The sequence below is a fragment of the Syngnathus scovelli genome, chromosome 4 (genome assembly GCF_024217435.2).
Source record: "Syngnathus scovelli strain Florida chromosome 4, RoL_Ssco_1.2, whole genome shotgun sequence".
Taxonomy (NCBI): domain Eukaryota; kingdom Metazoa; phylum Chordata; class Actinopteri; order Syngnathiformes; family Syngnathidae; genus Syngnathus; species Syngnathus scovelli.
This window is the reverse complement of record NC_090850.1, coordinates 7,813,002-7,832,076: the sequence shown is the minus strand read 5'-3', so window position 1 is coordinate 7,832,076 and position 19,075 is coordinate 7,813,002. Positions and strand designations below refer to the sequence as shown.

The following is a 19,075-nucleotide window of genomic DNA, read 5'->3' as shown; positions in this document are numbered from 1 at the left end:
TGGTGTAGTTGATGTCAATCTTACCAGAGCCGTCCTTGTCGGCATGGAAATGCCGGAAGGAGGAAGCGCCACCCATAGTGACGAGCTGGGCCCAAAGCTCCTCTGGCTTCTCAGACACCAGAAAAAAATGCAAGTCCTTGAAAGGACTGCAGCGAGGATGCCTGAGAAAAGAAAAATACTACTTAAGAATTGCTATTCAACGTTTTTTTTTAATTGCAATGTTTTATATTAGCAACAAATAAAATAATAGTTGTAAGAAATGTTTTTTTAAACTGCACATCAGAAAAAAAAGTTATAGCACACCACTTATTAAAATTATTCACTGCATGTACAGGTTAATTATGTACCTTCTGTCATCTACTGGAAGAGCATTTTATTTGTTACTATACATGATTTTGTAGAATATATATTTTTTTAATAATTAATAATTAATAATTTTAATAATTGACTGTATAATTTGTTACGGCACACGGGTTGATAATAATTGTAAAACGTAACATGGGCAATATAACGTTTTAAAAGATTTTTTGGAATACAAGTAAATTATTTACTGCATATTGGACCATATGTAGTATATATGTATATATATTGATCCAAATGATCTGTCCAACTAAAAAAAGTTTGGAATCAAAATATCAGTTTTGCTTTAAAAGAAATTGCTTGCATCGAATCAAACTGAATTGTTCCATTTGAAATTATACTATTTTATTGGAGATTCATCTTTGAACCCATGGACAAGTTCAATCATGTTGTAAAATGAGATAAAATCCCCTTAAATCTAACAAAATAATTTTACTTTAACATAAAAATGACAAATTGTATCAAACCCTATGTATCAAGATTTGTAGCAAATTCTTTTGTTGGAGAGATATATACCCCTAATACTTCGAAACGTTCAAAAAAAAATTCTTCATACCATTCCACGATGGCACCATCTGGTCCCAAACCAGCAGGTAGCAGATAGTTCCTATAGTTGAGCAGTTTGTTGTCTTTGCAGCAGTCTCTCACCCAAAAATGCGACACGCATGGCACACCGCTGGCTAAGCTCAGCAAGTACTTCCTGGTACGGCAGTGCTGGTCTACAATGAGAAGACTCTGGTAGGCCGCCTTGCACTGAGGGGAGGACGGGAGCCATGTGAGGCTGAATTCATGACCCATGCGCATATTCATATAATCACAGCACTTACCTGTTCTTCATTGAAGTCTGGCAGAACAAAGCCTCCACCTGCCAGTAGCTGGGACTCTGTGTATGCTTTGTTAAACGGGCCAGTCTGAACATTATCTGCTTGGAAAACAGAGACAAAGATGTCAAGCCGGCCACTGGGATGGTTATGCCAGCTCTGAGGATAATCAGCCTCACCCTCCTCATCACTAATGAGTATATTGTTCAGTCGGTCCATCTCAGATGAGGCGGTGAGCATGAAGGCGAAGCCCATGAAAAGAGATGTGTTCTGAGGCATTGGGCCATGAGTCTCAGCCAGATTGCCTGGCTGTGCGGCCACATCTGTGCCGCTGCCAGACGTGTTACAGACACCGGCCCGCTGAGCTGCAGGACAACAGTACAGTCACATATACAGTATCAAAATGCAAATTGTTTCATTTAGTTCACCCAAATTAGGAGAAAAATAATCATTAAAATCACTTGTAGTGGACTACTGCTATGAGAAACACCAGCATTTTCTATTTATTCCCATCTTCCCTCCACCTGTGAACCACCACCAGTGGAAACTTTGTTCATTACCAAATAAGCCTCAGCAGCAGCAGCCCGCATACAGCATGGTAGGAAGGACTCGAATGGATAAGCCCGATGTCTCAGCACAAAACACACTTATTACCAATTCCAACACACATATGAAATCTTACAATATTAAAAATATCAATCATTTAAAAACCATAATTCAATTGGGGGGAAAAATGCCCAAGAGTGGAGTTAAAAACGAATACAATATTTTAAAATGCACCAAGTAGAACCTATTAAAACCATCAGCACAATTATTTTAAAACTAGGAAAGTATAAATATGGTTACTCTATCTAATAAAATCACAGGTATTGTTATAAAAAAACAAAAAAAAACAAGGTTAAACTTTAAGTATGACGACGTGCCCTCCCCTCCAGACATGTTTTTGGTGAGAGAGTCTCTGTACCGGCTCTGGCGCCCCTGCGGCTTCTTTTGGCCGGCGAGCTCTCGTTATCAGAGACCCGCAGCCTTCTCTTAGTGGAGGGGCCTGCTTTACGTGGGCTGCTGGAAGAACTTTGGTCAGGGGTGTTTGATCCCACAGGGGGTCCTCTGCGGCGCCTTTTGCCTTCCACCAAATTATCTGCAAAGTGAACAGGATTGTGTCACTAAAAAGAAAACATTATGCTCAACACATTCATTGTGTAGATTTGAAGAGAAAACAAAAAATATCAATTCCTTTCTTTGATATTTAGGCCTCACAAGTTTTGAAGGAATTATTCCTCAAGGCTAATTTTGTTGTCTTGCAAAGTGCGCATGTGATGTGATGGTACTTACCGAGGCTGATGTCGGAGGCCTTGGCCAGGGGAGTGGAGGGCTCATAGGGACCAAGGCTGTGGTGCTCCCTCATTCTGTTTCCCTGCTCCAGCGAGAGGATGACTGAAGTCCTGTTGTACCATTCCTCTTGGCCCTCCCTCTCAATATTGTAGAAGAGGTCTTGGCCTTCTGATTTATAACCCTTCACCACACCTAAAAACACAGACACAGGATACACTTGATCAAGATGCGCTAGGCTGGTACTGATTTCCTGCTGCACAAACAAGGCTTACTTGCCTCATTGTTTGTTCCACCTCAAAAAAACATTGCTGGTCTGGCTGACCAACAATAGAGGGGTTTCCATTCAAATGTCTTATTCCAGCAAATTTTGTGAAAATGTGCAAAATGAACATGCGACTTATCACCGTTTTGAGGACGGCATGAGATGGCGGCATAAGATGGCAGCATGAGATGAAGGCATGAGATGGCAGCATTCGATAGCGTCTCTGCCACTAGACTGTTGTCAGTCTCTCAGCCTAATATATTATTCTTTATTTTCAGTAATTAAACATTCATGGGGATGTCGTGTTGATACTGGTGGCAAAAACTAATGACATTTCCGTGTTTTGATACGCTTATAACGGGTAAATTTTGTAGCATTTCCATTCAGGTTTAGTTTCACTATTCTTGAAAATTCAAATAAAACTAGGTAGACGGAAACCCACCCAGTGAAGATGGTGTAACTAATTTGATTTGAGAAAAGGTGGCAGCAACCAGAACTACCGTAATTTCCGGACTATAAGTCGCGGTTTTTTTCATAGTTTGGGTGGGGGGGCGACTTATACTCAGGAGCGACTTATATATGTTTTTTTTTCACAAATTTTTACTTGATCATTAAGACATCACTTACAAGTATAGTTGACCACTTCCCATGTTATTTTTAGTATAGTTGATCACTTCACATGCTTTTATTTCTTTATCTTGAACATATTCAAAACATAAAAAATAGAGAAAACATCAAATAAAGCAATTAACACTTTAAAGCACCATATCCAAGTCCACTGTCTGCTGTATGTACACTTGCTCCATTTTTGCTCCTCTTATATTTATTATTATTATTTATTATTATTTGTTTTTTTATCATTATTCAATACTCTTATTTATTCATTGTTAGTGCCTTCTTGGTTTTTTTTTGTGTTGCTTGTATGCATATGTGTACTATCTCACCGAGGGATAGTGGAAATGTAATTTCAATCTCTTTGTGTGTCTTAGTATATAAAAAAATATATCGACGATAAAGCAGACTTTGACTTTGATAAAACAACCAAAAAAAATTATATTTTCAGACGAAACTGGATGAGGGCGCTCTAAATTTTACCGTTGGCCGTGACTCATCAACTGGGTGGGCTTAAGAAAAATGGCACCAAAAAGAAACTCATATTTTGCAGGTTACAAACTTCAAGTTGTAAAATATGCAGCTGAAAACAGTAATCGAGCAGCAGAAAGAAAGTTTGGAGAACCGTGATGTACCAATGGATTACTATTTCAAGTGACGTCAGTAGCGCGGCGCGCCGGTTGTTTACATACAAACGTGCCCACACAAGGACTACCATCATTAGCGGTGACCATTTCTAAGTGACACGGAGGACAAAGAGTTTGAAGGAATTAAGGATTTGGAGTGACATAGAAGGTTTGAAAAACTATTATGGCTTTTACGCACGCCCGGTCTCTACTGAGTCGGGGGCCGACGCTCGGCCGAGTGGCTGTCCGCGAACGGTGCGCGGGGCTCGGACATGGCCATTACGCACGCCCGGTCTGTCTGGAAGTCCACGCCGCCACACGCTTGGAAGTTTGTTTTGTTTAATAAAGAGCCGTTTACCAAACCTACGTCTATCCTTGTACTTTGTTAACGCTACAATATAGTTATATAGTAGATCTGTGGAATAAAGACGAGGCTGACGTCAGGGCGCACGCGCGGCGATGTTGACAAAGGACGAGGAATTTGATCGATGGATTTAATGGAATTAAAGTGCGCGGATGGTTTGATAATATTATTGGCTTGTATTATAGTTATTTAAAATATAGTTTATCTATCGTTATATGAGCCTGTGGAATATTTTGAAGCGCAAGCGCCCTCAGCCGTGCGCACCCATTGTTGACAAAGAACGATCGATGGATTTAATGAATTGGAGTGACACCGATGGTTTTATAAACATGTTATTCATGTAATAGTTGTCCTTAATCACTCTATGTTACGTCAGGCCCGTTCTCAGCTCTTTGTTTGTGTTTGTCACGTTAGCATACCTATCGTTTAGCCTGTTGTTGCTATTTAATGAATTGGAGTGACACCGATGGTTTTATGAACATGTTATTCATGTAATAGTTGTCCTTAATCACTCTATATGTTACGTCAGGCCCGTTCTCAGCTCTTTGTTTGAGTTTGTCACGTTAGCATACCTATCGTTTAGCCTGTTGTTGCTATTTAATGAATTGGAGTGACACTGATGGTTTTATAAACATGTTATTCATGTAATAGTTGTCCTTAATCACTCTATATGTTACGTCAGGCCCGTTCTCAGCTCTTTGTTTGTGTTTGTCACGTTAGCATACCTATCGTTTAGCCTGTTGTTGCTATCGTTTAGCCTGTTGTTGCTCGTTCATGACTGTTTTTGGTGTGGGATTTTGTCGAATAAATTGCCCCCAAAATTCGACTTATACCCCGGAGCGATTTATATGTTTTTTTTTCACTTTTTGGGGCATTTTATGGCTGGTGCGACTTATACTCCGGAGCGACTTATAGTCCGGAAAATACGGTAATTTAGTTATAGATTCAGAGAAGCAAGATTATTTAAGATGATGTTCAAAACTGATCAACTTTGTTTCCGATCACGTAAAGTTCAGTGGGAAAGCAGCGTGTAGTGGGTTGACATTTTTCTACTTTACCTACCTATGCTGAAGAACTCATCTTCCACCAAAGCGGTGACCTCAGTCTCCAGTGGAATGGGATCACACAGCAGGATATCTTTTCCTGCCACTTCACACTCATATCCATCATCAAAACGCAGGCGAAATCTCCCCTCGCCAGGATCTTTGACAATGCGGCCAGAGTAGAAGTAGCCATTGGACGACCACTTGGCCATCACTCGCAGTCCCACAAAGCTACTTCCGGCTGAGCTTGCCTCCTCTGGGGACGACCGTGGGGAGTTGGAGTGGCGCAGGACCTCGTTGTCGGTGGGGCTGACGGGGACGCGCGGGGGAGGTATATAAGGTTCATCCTCTGAGGAAGACAGGGGCTGACCTTGAGCGCTGAGCAGCAGCAATGAGCCAGCACCTCCTCCCCTGTAAAACAAAGGATTTGCTCAAACCAAACATGTTGAAAAGCAACACCGGAAATAAATAACCAACACGAGGAACGTTAGTGAGAAGAAAAGTGTAGATTAGCAGGTGCCCTCCTTTTACTTGAGTGGTGTTAACATGGATGGCGAGCCTCTGAGAGCACTCACCTGAACGGGGGTCGACCACGTGTAGCCCGTCCTCTGGGGGTGGTTGAAACTAATGCCCCAGACTCAGGGGTACCTCTGTCCTTTTTGACCACTGACCCTCCCTTTTGACCCCTATTGCCCCTCTGTTTTTGTCCGCCTCCCCTTTTAGGACTGCAGACACACAGAGGGGACAAATAGAGATAGTCAAGTTGCACAGGCACCGATTTGAGGTCACTCAAATAATGAGTGACCACAGATTGATGCCTGGGAGGTGTGATTAGTGAATCACTGAGAGATTAGGGTGTTAGTCAAAGAAGGTGAAGGAGTGACACAGGAAAAGGTAGTGTTTTCACCCATGCTGTACTATGATAAATCTGAGAAGTCCATGCTCTGATCAAAGATGAACCAATACCTGGCAGATTTGGCGCTTCGGCTGGGCGGCATGATGAACTCTGGCCTGGAGAGACCACTGGTGGTGCTGCGCACTCCCCCAGAACTTTTCTGTAGGCTGGAGGCCTTGGACGACAAGGAGCTGATGTCACCAAGGTCGCCAGATGTTAGGGAACTGCTGATTGTGCGGCACGGGGACATGTCATTGTCCAAGACCTGACAGTCCACCACTGGGTCATCGCTCTCCTGATAACAATGACAAGACACTTATTTGGGGTTTTAAATAGGATGACCTACATGTGTGAATGTGTACAGCGCATTCAAATGGTATTCAGCGCACTTCACATGTACTTTAGAGTCTTTACTGACCAAAATGGGCATGTTTCTCGAATGTGGGAGAAAGTCAGAACTCAGAGAAATGCAAGCATGAAACAACATGCAAATATCACTCAAGAAGGCCAGGGCAGAGAACCAAAGTTGCTCAGAAATTTAGAGCGGACGAAGCAACAACTCCGTAACAGAGCAGCCAGGGGAGAGCTGAAGGTTTTCCCGGCTGACTGGGCAAAAGGGGATCTTCACTCTGGACTGGTCGTCAGTCAATCACAGTGTACATTACCTACAACCCATACTTAAATTCACTGTCACTGAAGTCGCATTGCCTGCACTAAAATCAATAACCCTTAAACATATCAAGTGTCCCCAAAACACAAAACTTTCATGAAAGGAAGACATTCGTGGGTGAAAGAAATGATGTGACTCACTAACCTCTGTGACTTTGCGATCCACCTCTTTGCCATCCTCATAATAAACATCTGTAATGATCCGTGTGATGGTGGTCCGTACTTCCTGGATGGTGCGCACGTGTCTGCGGTGGGAGGGCCCATCTTTTCTTCGAAAAGATGAGGTCTCCGGTTCGCCCTGTTAAAGATCAAAGTTAGCTATTCAACAAAATATAGATGATTTTTCATTTGAAAAACAAGAATGGTACGCACCATGCCTGCTGGTGAGCACGGCATTTGTATACTTGAGCTGGCCTTATGGGCATCTGCCTGCTGACAAACGTATTACAAGTTGGTTGAAAATACAACACAAAAAAAAAAAAAATCAACATTTGAAGATATATTTTGAATATAGATGCAGTCTTAATAAAAAAAAAATGCATCTGGATATTGGCAGAAGCCTTTTTTGAATTAGTGATGTATTATTTTTATAACTCAGATACCAATTTAAAAAAAATTACAAATCTGAACATCTCCACAACTAATTGATACTTTCACATGACTAATGTAATTTTGCATTTATTTTCTCTGACCATATCAGTTTCTTTCTTTTTTTTTTTTTTTTTTTTAAGTGAATCAAAGTCAGCTTAGCATCAACGTCATCTGTGGTGCGCAAGCGACATTTGTATTTGCCGTGCAGTCGAGGGAAGAGAGGAATTTAACCTGGTAATGATTTGCTGATTTGCTAAGAACAGCTACCGGTGCAAGTTTTTTTACAGCACATTTAAAAATTTAAGCTGTCAGTGCTCTTTTTTGCACCACAGACCGCTTTTACATAATGACCATATTTTGTCAGACTATCAAAGCGGTAGCGCAACAAGATGTCGAGCCATCGTAATGTTTGTTCAATCCATGCCACGATGCCATCTTCAAAATAAAGATTTCACACAAGCGGTGTGGCTGTTGACTTTCTTTTCAAAGGGCTGCTCTGAAAATGCGTGCTGAAGCAATTTAATCCAGCACATAAGTGACTATTTTCAGTACACACGCGCACTTGCTTGCCACTTATGTCCACCATAGTGGTTAATTATTAGTTAATTTAGGTTAATAACGTGTACATATAGTGACTGAAAAACCTTGTTGGATGGGTGAGCAGTAACGGTGTTGTCTAAGGTGTGCTGGGATACGTCCTTTTGGTTTGGGACAGACAGCTCTGGTCCTCGCCTCTCTTCAGACTGCTCAGCTTCTGTTTGTCTAGCAGCCTCCTGTGGCACTGCCGACACTTCCAGTTGTAAAGACTCTGACTGGCTATTGGGCAGGCTGTCACATCCTAGCAAGGCTGTCCGAGATCTTTTTCGTAGTGAGGTGAAGAGCTCTCCCCTACAAAAGTGAAAAAATTGTAGAAAACCTCAGAAATACACTTAAAGTAACAGACTTATGAACAAATACTTGTTATAAATACAAATACAATACAAATACTTGTACTAGTTCAATTTTGTGGGAAAAATTTGTTTAGGAAAGTAATCAACTGTGTCTACACTAAAGCAAAATTATATTTGAATATCCCGCACTCTGTGACAAGATCTAGATCTACAAAGTAAAAAAAAATTTGTAGGGTGACTGATTACAAAACACAAAGGGGCTGCTAAAATTTAAAGACATTTATATGTATCCCAATTTCACACAGCCTTTGGGGTCCAGAATTTGGGAATCACGTTAATCCCGAAAGCACGATTCATAGTCTTTTTATTTTTTTTATTTTTAGAAAGGCATGTTTTAAAGGCAGCGGAAGACGTGCTTTGTTACGTTAATTTATGTCAGGCAATACTATTGTTGGGCAGCCAAAAGGGTCTGTTTGCAGTCCATCACTGTGAATGCTCACCACACATTGAAGTCAGCAGACATTTTATTAAGAGAATCAATATGCAGATGACAATATCAGGCGGCTTCCTGCTTATCCGGCTGATGCTGACCGGGTCCCTTGCCTTGCAGCCGCGACCCCTGTGCTCCCTCGTGCTCGTCAGAACCAGCGACCTTCGCCGTGCTAGCCCCGTGGTGACCATCTGCACGTGCCCCGACTGGGTGCCCAGGACGCTGCTCACACGTTTGCCTGCTTTGTGATGTTTTCACCGATTCACGACCACGGTCCATTGGGTGCCGTTGAACTGGACTACCCTTACACCTGTCTGTGGACCCCGTGGAGGCTATTTTGTGTGTTTTGGGGTGTTTTCTGATATTGAGGGGTGCTGGTTGGGCATGCTTTGCTTTGCTTTGCTTTGCTTTGCTTTGATGGCTTTTATCTTTCGCACTTTCTGGCTTTCTTTGTGGCGCCGTTGTATGGCAGCCTTATGAGGGCCTATTGAGTTGCGCTCATGCCATCTGTGTGTCTTTTGTAAACCCGCTCTGTGGTATGGATACTGCTGGGGCCTGAATTTCCCTGAAGGAGTATTCCCAAGGGATTAATAAAGTTGAGTCTAAGTCTAAGTCTAAGTCTTCTTCTATTGTCCATTTAAAATATTACTTAAAAATGTATTTGTAAAAAACAATTTGGGGTCCATGACCAAAGTGCATTAGATAGAAGGTCGAATAGGATCAAAGCGAGTAAAATCAAGATTTAAGTGTATTTTTCTTCGTGTGCAAACGGGGGGAAAACGGGTTCACACTCGGCTGTCTTAACTTTGTGGGCGTGTTTGTGCTGATGTCATTAGCGCAGTATCCTTTGTGAAGATGACGTTAAGAAGATGACGGCCCTGTGTGTACTAAAAACACATTTCCCTTTCACAACACTTCTTTTCCAAAGGAATTGCACCGGTTTATCATTTACCCCATTTCAATTTGTAACTAATAGCTTTGGTGTCACTATTAAGTATTTTTTAAATCATAAAGACATTAACAAATGATAGTGTACTAACACTGTATTCTCTTTATAGTCTACTTTGCTGACATCGTAATTCAGAAACACAAGGACAAATCTTCACCTGAAGGCAAAGCATGTTCCAAGCATATATATGTATGTAGTGGTTAAAATAACCATTTGTCCAACGGCCTGATAAGCAAAACTAGGTTGCCTCGTTTCTCATACACATACTCAAGGTGACCCATTTATGACAACTAAAATATATTCGACAAGGGAATGCAACAATTCCTGGTCAAACACCTAAATTTGATCTGGCACTGAATATAGATGAAAACTATATTTAAAAAAAAAACCTTCCTCAAAGTTATATTCCTTAAGTACCTTTTCATAACCACTTGAGCTTGGTCAAGCAAATACCCCTTTCCCCAATGCATTTAGGCAAATATTTCCAAAAGGGTTGCATATGCTCTTACTTGCCCAGTATATCAAACAAAATCTCCAGCTCACCTAACAGGTGTGTTGTTGCCTCTTGGAAGACTGCTATCTTCTTCCTCTGCCTCCTGCTGTCTGTGCACTTGCCTGACACGGCTGAATACTGACGGACTGATGGAACAGAAATTATTATTCGAGTAACTGTTTTCACAACAATGTGGCCAACCAATTTACCTTTTCCCACAGCGGAAATTTAATTATTATTTCTAATGTATGAGGTGGTAATAAAGTGTGAAGACGAGTGATGCATCAGCAACTATGGTACCTGGTTTCAGCCTTAGTGACAGTGGTAACCTTGGCAACAGATTCATCCTCTTCTGATAGTGTTGGTTCTGCAGAGGAAGAGTAGTTACTGACAAAGTACTGTGAATGCAGTATCCATGGCTACAATTACGACCAAGACAGAATATGCTTACTCTGCAAACTGAATCGGTCCGAGCTTCCCTCTTCAACCGGGGTCACTAACTTCATTCTCAAACTCAGCCTTGTGTCTCCCGTCTCTGCTAACTCATGTCCAGATTCTTCCAGAACATCATCTTTGGCTGCCATCACATCAGCACTGACATCGTCTGTCACTGGCTTCTCATTAAATGTCTCTAGATAAGTGAAAGAAGCTCAATTTAAAAAGAATGTCGCTACTTGACATTTAAGATTGCCTTGTATGCTTTTCACAGGAACACACCAATGGGAGTGCTGTGCCTTAGCGTCCCCTTCAACTCGGTGATAATCGGGGGAGTTGCTCCAACAACTGGACCGATGAACTCACCATCTTTAGGCAGTGTGAAATGGAAGGACATTTCTGGAAGAAAAAGCACAAGAAAAAGATTACCAGTTAAAATGCTTAAGAATACAAGTCTCATTATTTATTTTATTTTTTTTCCGGGGGCGCTGTATTTGAAACTGAAAAACAAAAACCAAGACGAATAACAGTCGAGCTTAGACTGGCACCCAAAATCCCCGTTTCTTAATCATGGTGACGAGAATGAGCGAACGCAAACGAGATCCGATTCGATTAGAAGCTTTCACTTATAAAATGTAACTACAGATTTTTTTGTTTGTTTAAAAATGGCTTAGCTGATCTAGAATCTTGCACCACATTGTGGAATAAGAAAATTCTGGTTTGTTATTGTCTTTTGGTACTATAAATAGTAAATCCTCATGGTAAATGCCGCATGTGATAGTGGTAGTAATACATCAGAAATTTGCTAACCACCAAAGCAAATTAGAACAACTGAAAGAAAAGTAGTCACGGCAAATAATGTGCTATGACAGTTTGCTGCTGTTTTTCAAAGTAACAAACACCAGCTAGCTTGCTAGTTTAGCATGCAGCATACACCACAATTTTTTTCTTTTACTATTTTCAGTACCAAAAAGGCATAATAACTGACCAGATTTCTACCATTTGGCCACAATTCAATACGAGTCCATGAAGAAACAAAAAAGAAAAAGCAGTAATGAGAAGCAGAAGTTTCAAAATGAAAGTGAATTCATTTGTTGCCATCAACATGATTGGAAGGATTTTGGGTGCGAATCCAAGCTCTAATTTGAATTCAAGTCACACCTCAGTATCAGTCACAAGTTGCTAATATGAACTTAAACAATGTGGCCATCCTACCTCCTGAGCTATCACTGAACCTCTTGCTTCTGTGCATCTCTGGTTCTTGTACCATGAGCTCATGGCCATTAGTGGACGTAGATGACACCTTGCTTGTGCTTGAACCGGGAGTAGTGGCTTTTGAAAGCTGCAAGGGTGTTTTGGGAGGATCCTGTGAGTCTCTCTTGCTCTCTGCAACAGTAACAATGCTCTCGTCCCCATATGCATCCTCCTTGTCACCAGAAGACATCAGCTTGTTTTGAGAGAGGACTAAACCCATACTAGAAGAAGCCCCCACTCCCAAAGTACTCTCCTCCTCCATTGCCTCATCCTCCTCCTCTGAGGAATCTTCACTATCTGCAGGTTCATCAATTTCATCTTTGCCCATCTCCTCCATCGCCATTTCTTCCTCCTCTGAGGAAGCGTGGTCAATATCTGCAGGTTCATCAATTTCAACTTTGTTCATCGGACTGCCAATGGATCCACAGTTCTGTGACAGTGATTGAGACTGTACACAATGTGCTGCATTCACGACACTCTTTGCCACCTCCATAACAGACATATGGGAGATGACTGGCTGCGATTCCAGACTGCAGGGAGTCACTGCTGATGAAGTCATAAGCACAAAGCTGTTTACAATCACATCTGAAGATTGAATCTTGGATTGAGAACAGGACACAACTTTAGGAGGGCTTGACTCCTTGATAGCAGTCTCACATGATTTTACATTCAGGTTGGGTAAATTCAAGAAAGGTGAGAGCTGAGTGCACGGTTTAGAAATGGGGGCACTTTGTGATTCAGCATGGACACCGTTGCACTCACTCCTCTGATCGCTGAGCGAGAACGCAGAGTCAGTAGTATCTACTACAGACTGCTCTTCCAGTTCTTCAATTTGTGTATCCTGGGTGTCCTCCATGATCTCTTCTGACTTCTGGGATGAGTTGTCATCCATATTCACAGAGAGCTGTAAAGGCAATGTGAAAGCAGACGACGATTCCTTGCGAGGAGACTCAACAGACAAGGACTCAGTCTTGTTAGCAGATGGCTTTGGAGCCTCCTGACTCTGTGTTGGGACAAACACGTCCTGAGAAAAACAAAAACAAACAAAGCATGAGGACAGAGGGCTACTACAAAATGTGGGACACCTGCAAAATATAGTGCTCGCCAGAACCAGAGATACAGTATACAATATATGAAGTAACAACTTTGAATTTTGATGACTCATTGGGGTTGATTCTTGTGGCTAAACAATTTAATAACGGGCAAACAAAGATTCAAGATGATTTGTGAATTATTTTGGTGCTATGAATAGTAAATCCAGCACCAAAAGGCACAATAAGTGATGAGGATTCTTCCTTTTCCTACAATGCGACCGGTTCCCATTTAATCTTAGCCACTTTGAACGAAAAAGAAAAACAGTAAGTTTCTAATAAACTTGAACTCGTTTACAGCCGACAACACAATTGGGGAATGGGGATTTTGGGTGCCAACCTAAATGTAACTTTTCTTCGTCTTTGTTTTTGTCAAATACATTTTCTCCCCCAAAAATGAGACTTATACTTCGGATCCACTTTTTTTTTCTTCTTCATGCAGCACATTGACTGGTGCATTAATGGCCCAAAAAACAAACAAACAGCAAGTCATACAAGTACTAATAAAATGAGGTACATACGTGTGAGAATTCTGGCTGAGAGGGTAAAGAGAGAGGCTTCTCTAACACAAAACAACAAGAACTCTGGGATACAGCAGTTGAGGTGGGTAGTTGTGGTTTAGAGGAGCCCTCTGTTTCCATTGGCACTTCTTCCATTGGAGCAGCTCGCTCTTCTGTAGGCTGCAGGCTATCCATGGACTCATTGGCACCTGACAAAGCAAACCTTGCTTGTCTCATTTCATTTTTGGAATTCTCATTAAAACAAAATGTTGTCTTACCATGTTGGCTCTCTGCTCCACTTGGTGAGTTGGGGACAATCAAAGGTGCGTAGAGAAAGTTGTCTGGGGTTGGGGCAACATAATCAACCGAGCTCCTAGTGGGTAATTGACAATTTCAGATCATTTCTCTCTGTAGTGGTTGTTTGCGCCACATAATGTATAGTTGTCATGTGACTTACTGTGATAAGCTCTGCTGTATCAATGATTCCTGTCCAAAAAGATGCAATAGCCGAGGGGTTTGGGCTGGTGTTGAGGTGGAGTAACCTTGTTGCTCCGGCTCAGACACTGTACTGTCTACTGCAGCACCTGAGGGCAACAAAACACACAATAGTATAATTTTTTTAAGGACGCTCTGATCTAAAGCGGTGGTCTCGGCAGCTAGTTAAGAAGCATGCAATGCTAGCAATCCAACAGTCAATGTTAACCCAAAGCGCCTTATGGTGCGGGAAATACGGTACGAATCGAACTTATCTGAATGTCTGCTTAATTGTCAATGAATGCCACATGCAAAGGGACATACCTGACTTGTCAGCATCAAACATGTCCTGCTGAGATGACATCATTCCACGGTCCCGCTGTTCTGGCTCACCAGAGTCCTTGAGGCACTGTGACTGCAGCAGAACCTGAACATTCAGTGTTTGTTCTGACTGGCTGCTGGAGCTCACTTCAGATCTTTAGGAGATAGAACAACCTCAAATTGGCAAAAGCATCTCAGATGAACAGAATAAAATGAAAAATTAGGTTATATACCTGACTACTTTGCATATCAGATCCTGCGATGTCACAGTGTTGATGGTGTGCTCTGAAAGAAAGGGGGACATGTTTACCCTAAATTGTCAGCAGAAATTATGAGAGTTTTATGGTGCTTTTTTTCCACCCAAAATCAATTAATCCTAACTGTTTTGTCAAAGGATACTTTTGTAAAATGAATCTTAAATTCCATAAAACTGTTTGGGGTTATAGTTTGTTGTATAAGGATAAGCAATGATGAGCAATGTTTCACAACCAACCATGAGACAAAAATCTACCAGTTACAAAGAATGTCAGTTTCTTTGCATGTAATTTGCTTTGAACGGGATAGGCACCAAGCAGGCTTCCTAATGGTGGAAATCCATGTTTAATTGATGCCCACTGAAATGCATTGGAGTGGACTTGTAACCCCCAAAATTCTAAAAAAAAAAAAAAAAAAAATACTAATATGGACTCTCCACAAAACACAGAGGTTGTCTCATAAGCTTAAAATTACACAAATAGGTGGCTATGCAAGGAATGAACCATGTGTATGGGGAGCTGTCCACTGTAAGCAGGGATCATGAAGGAATGAGGTCGAAATACAAAAAGTCCTGCCTCGCTACAAAAACAGATATGCTCAAACCTCATTGAATAAAGTACATAAGCAGACAAGTATATTCACATATTAAATAAATAAAAAAAACACTTTAAGCTTATATTTATACCTACACACCAAATCAATAAAGAAGACATAACTAGACATTTTTTGATAGGTGGTAATGACAAAGGTTTTTATAACTTTATGATCTGATATATTTCTGAGGACTTTGAAATAACAAATGACTTTTGATATATTGCCTAAATAGCTTAATGACCCTTAAGGAACTGTGGAATGCATGCCTGATGTTTTTTCTCTGAATCATGGACACGGCCAGAGTCGTCTTGACCGTTCAGTACTTGATTGTATCTTATGTTTTGACTAATGCTAGACGCCAGTTTTTCATTACTACTGAACGCTCTGCACAGAGGGAAATAGTTTGCCTAACAAAGAAAAGATACGGTTGGAAGCATGATTAAACTAAGAATAAGCAAAGACATGATGTATCAAAAGAACAGCAATAGATTAATGATGTCACAGCCAAAAGCTAACATAATTTCATACAAAATGACAAAATTAAAAGAATGAGGTACGACAGTGTATGTCCAAGATTGGAGAAGAATGTTCACAGGAAGGTCACGTGGAGATAAAACCAGCAGGTGCCAGAAGGAGCCACCCAAAGACTCGGCCAAAGATGATAGCCAAGGCCGAAAGACGGGAGGGAAGACAACAGCCCCCACCCGAGAACTCGGCCAAAGATGATCGCCAAGGCCGAAAGACGGGATGGAAGACAACAGCCCCCCTCCACACACACACACCAACAGCCCCCCCATCTACACACCGAATCGCCCATAACCAGCACCACTCCCATGGAAGCAGACTCTCCTTCGAACTTGCCCCACCCCGAAGACTCATCACCCATCAATCTCGGCCCACAATGTGCTACTGAATATAAAACTGATCTAACAACCTTGGACTTTGCCTTTTCTGAATGGAGACTTTCCGCTCTTGAAGGGCCCAGCGCTGTTTTGTACTTTGCTGAAAACAGAGCTTTTTGAACAAGAATTGTGATTGAACTCAACCAATCTGTGTAAGTCTAATTTCTGCTTCAGTGTCTTTGCATTTTCCTAAATCTGAAGAAATCAAACGAGCACGCAGTGAGTAAATTGGATAACAGGTGATTGGCAAAGGCGTTTGCCGTGAGGCGCAGATAACGCGCTCCCTAAATTGTGGACAGAATCCAACAGTCACCAACCTTTTTGAAAGTGAGAACTACTTCTTGGGCACTGATTAGTACAAAGTTTGATACATGGTTCTAAAAAATGGAATTTGCTCAAATTACATATTTTTAATAAAAAGACTCATATGTGTTTGTTTTATTATTTTTAGTTAAGAACTCATTCATAAATGTCTGCCATTGTTTTTGTTTTTAATTTATCACTTTGCCAAGTAGAAAATATGAATCTTCTATCAGTGGTGAGCGATTTTTAATTTAGCCCTGTGGGCTACTTATTTGGACCTTGTGGCCTACCTGGTGCCTTTGGCCTACGACTCAGTTTCTGCGTTTTGCGGCAGGGTAATTTCTGAACGCACATAGCGGGGGCTTGTCAAAGTTTTACTTTAAAAGGAGGGCAAACAGATGGTTAATTTTTTTCTAACTACCCAGTTTATGCATTTTTTTATGGGAAAAATGAAAAAAGATAGCATTTTCTATTTTAGCCATTCATTGTGGAGAAATAATGAAACAAAGATTGTCTTTAAGAACGCCATGCACCCCTCCCCTCCAAGTCTTAGTTGATGTCACAGAAGGGCTCACAATTTCCCTATTGGAAATCAATTTTAAAGAACTATCGCTTATAATGTCCCAAAACAGCTATGAAATGACACCAAAATTTACATGGACATCTCTACTTATAGGGCGGCTCGGTGGCGCACTGGGTAGCACGTCCGCCTCACAGTTAGTAGGGTGCGGGTTCGATTCCACCTCCGGCCCTCCCTGTGCGGAGTTTGCATGTTCTCCCCGAGCCCGCGTGGGTTTTCTCCGGGCACTCCGGTTTCCTCCCACATCCCAAAAACATGCTTGGTAGGCCGATTGATCACTCCAAATTGTCCCTAGGCGTGAGTGCGAGTGCGAATGGTTGTTTGTCTGTGTGCTGTGGCTGGCAACCGGTTCAGGGTGTCCCCGCCTACTGCCCGATGACAGCTGGGATAGGCTCCAGCACGCCCGCGACCCCCGTGGGGACTAAGCGGTTCAGAAAATGGATGGATGGATCTCTACTTATCTCAATCTTACGCAGACTCTGGAATCCAGAATTTGGGAATCGCATTAACCCTGAAAGGGCATTGTATAGAAAGTCTTTCTTTTGTTTTTTTTAGAAAGGCATGTTTTAGGCAGCCAAAGGGGCCCTTTGATACATTAATTTAGGTCAGTCATGTTGTTGGGCAGCTGAAGGGGTTCGATTGCCGTCCGTCACCCACACACATCAAAGTCAGTTGACATTTTATGAAAAGAGTGATCAATATGCAGAGTACAATATTAGGCGGATTGAGTAAATCACTTTGATGCTGTGTGAATTGGATGGAAGCGAGAATAAAGCAGCCACTTATTCTACTACTGTGTCTGGCCACACTCTTTGACTTGTGAGGATGAGGTGCTTCCGTGAACTTCCCCCTTTCCAAATCAAAAACAATCCAAGCTATCCGTAACACTGTAATAAAGCAGTCATAAAGATCAAACAGCCTGACTTCTTATTATCAAACTCCTTTTAATTGGTCACGGAAATTAATCAAATAGCTAGCGCTAAGGTTTACACACTAGTCATTTAGCTTCGTACGGTCCTTTTGTCATCCATTTAAATTACTACTTGAAAACGTATTAACGACGAAAAGAAATTGGGGTCCATAACCAAACCGCGTTAGACAAAAGGTCGTGTGGAATCTAAGCATGTAAAATCAAGACTTGGGTGCACTTCAACATATCACAAGGATTACCGTGAGATAGTCAGGCTGTGTTAAATCAAGCAGACTCGGCCCAAAATATGGGCGTCAGTAAGTGTACCGCACTTGTTCCAAAATACAATTTTTCAAGGGGGACTGATATCATTTCTTAATACAGTTCTATTATTTAAGTGCCAAAGTTGGCTCACTTTACCCTCCCTTTCAAAAACTTTCAAAAACGTATTCAGTATAATAATAATTCTAGCATTTTTTTCTAATTATTAAACTTTTGATTACCTAATTTGGAGTCTGTCTCACTGACTGCTCGAGGCTTGTCCCGCTCATCACCCTTCTGGCTATTTACTTCAACAACATCCTGACTCTGAGAAAGAGGAAGGAAACCAAAGTGCGAGTTTCCACCTGAAAGACAAAAGTCTTATCAAATAAACTTTCAAAAAAACATATTAAGTACGATAAATTTTTGTTGCATATTTTCTCTAAATTATCAAATTCTTAATCCCTAATTTAGAATTTATCACACCGACTGTCCGAGGCTTATCACGTTCATCTCCCTTCTGGCTATTCAGTTCATTGACAACAAAATCCTGACTCTGAGATAGTGCAAGGAAACCAAACTGTGAGTTTGCATCTGAAAGACAAAAATGTTAATGCGTAAACTTGTATTCATTACTGGGCCTTCCTAGAAATGTGACAAGGCTCCTTACCTTCAGCCTGCTCACAAGGTGTGGTGGAATCAGAATCCATTGGCACATTAGCCCTGAAATATTAAGATAGAAATTTAAAAATACTTTTCTGAGCATGAACAATCTGCTAAAACAATGGCCAATGGGTA

At 41.4% G+C, this 19,075-nt stretch overlaps 1 protein-coding gene across 11 annotated transcripts in view; it reads right to left on the bottom strand.

The window, feature by feature from the left end:
* The window catches only part of tp53bp1 (tumor protein p53 binding protein, 1), a 30,215-nt gene that overhangs the window by 391 nt on the left and 10,749 nt on the right, over positions 1-19,075 (bottom strand). For 3 of the 11 annotated variants that reach the window (XM_049717761.1, XM_049717760.2, XM_049717767.2), the window contains 24 exons: positions 18,948-19,000; positions 18,764-18,871; positions 18,520-18,642; positions 14,706-14,757; positions 14,476-14,627; positions 14,135-14,261; positions 13,956-14,050; positions 13,699-13,886; positions 12,048-13,110; positions 11,115-11,231; positions 10,849-11,028; positions 10,698-10,764; positions 10,448-10,543; positions 8,220-8,463; positions 7,357-7,416; positions 7,130-7,282; positions 6,387-6,610; positions 5,996-6,145; positions 5,440-5,831; positions 2,514-2,705; positions 2,146-2,319; positions 1,188-1,546; positions 917-1,113; positions 25-161 (listed from right to left, as the gene is read on the bottom strand). In XM_049717761.1, the coding sequence (XP_049573718.1) occupies positions 25-161; positions 917-1,113; positions 1,188-1,546; positions 2,146-2,319; positions 2,514-2,705; positions 5,440-5,831; positions 5,996-6,145; positions 6,387-6,610; positions 7,130-7,282; positions 7,357-7,416; positions 8,220-8,463; positions 10,448-10,543; positions 10,698-10,764; positions 10,849-11,028; positions 11,115-11,231; positions 12,048-13,110; positions 13,699-13,886; positions 13,956-14,050; positions 14,135-14,261; positions 14,476-14,627; positions 14,706-14,757; positions 18,520-18,642; positions 18,764-18,871; positions 18,948-19,000 (4,703 nt within the window). The remainder of the gene's footprint in view (positions 1-24; positions 162-916; positions 1,114-1,187; positions 1,547-2,145; positions 2,320-2,513; positions 2,706-5,439; positions 5,832-5,995; positions 6,146-6,386; positions 6,611-7,129; positions 7,283-7,356; positions 7,417-8,219; positions 8,464-10,447; positions 10,544-10,697; positions 10,765-10,848; positions 11,029-11,114; positions 11,232-12,047; positions 13,111-13,698; positions 13,887-13,955; positions 14,051-14,134; positions 14,262-14,475; positions 14,628-14,705; positions 14,758-18,519; positions 18,643-18,763; positions 18,872-18,947; positions 19,001-19,075) is intronic. The other 8 variants (XM_049717764.2, XM_049717762.2, XM_049717763.2 and 5 more) reach the window with 8 other exon arrangements.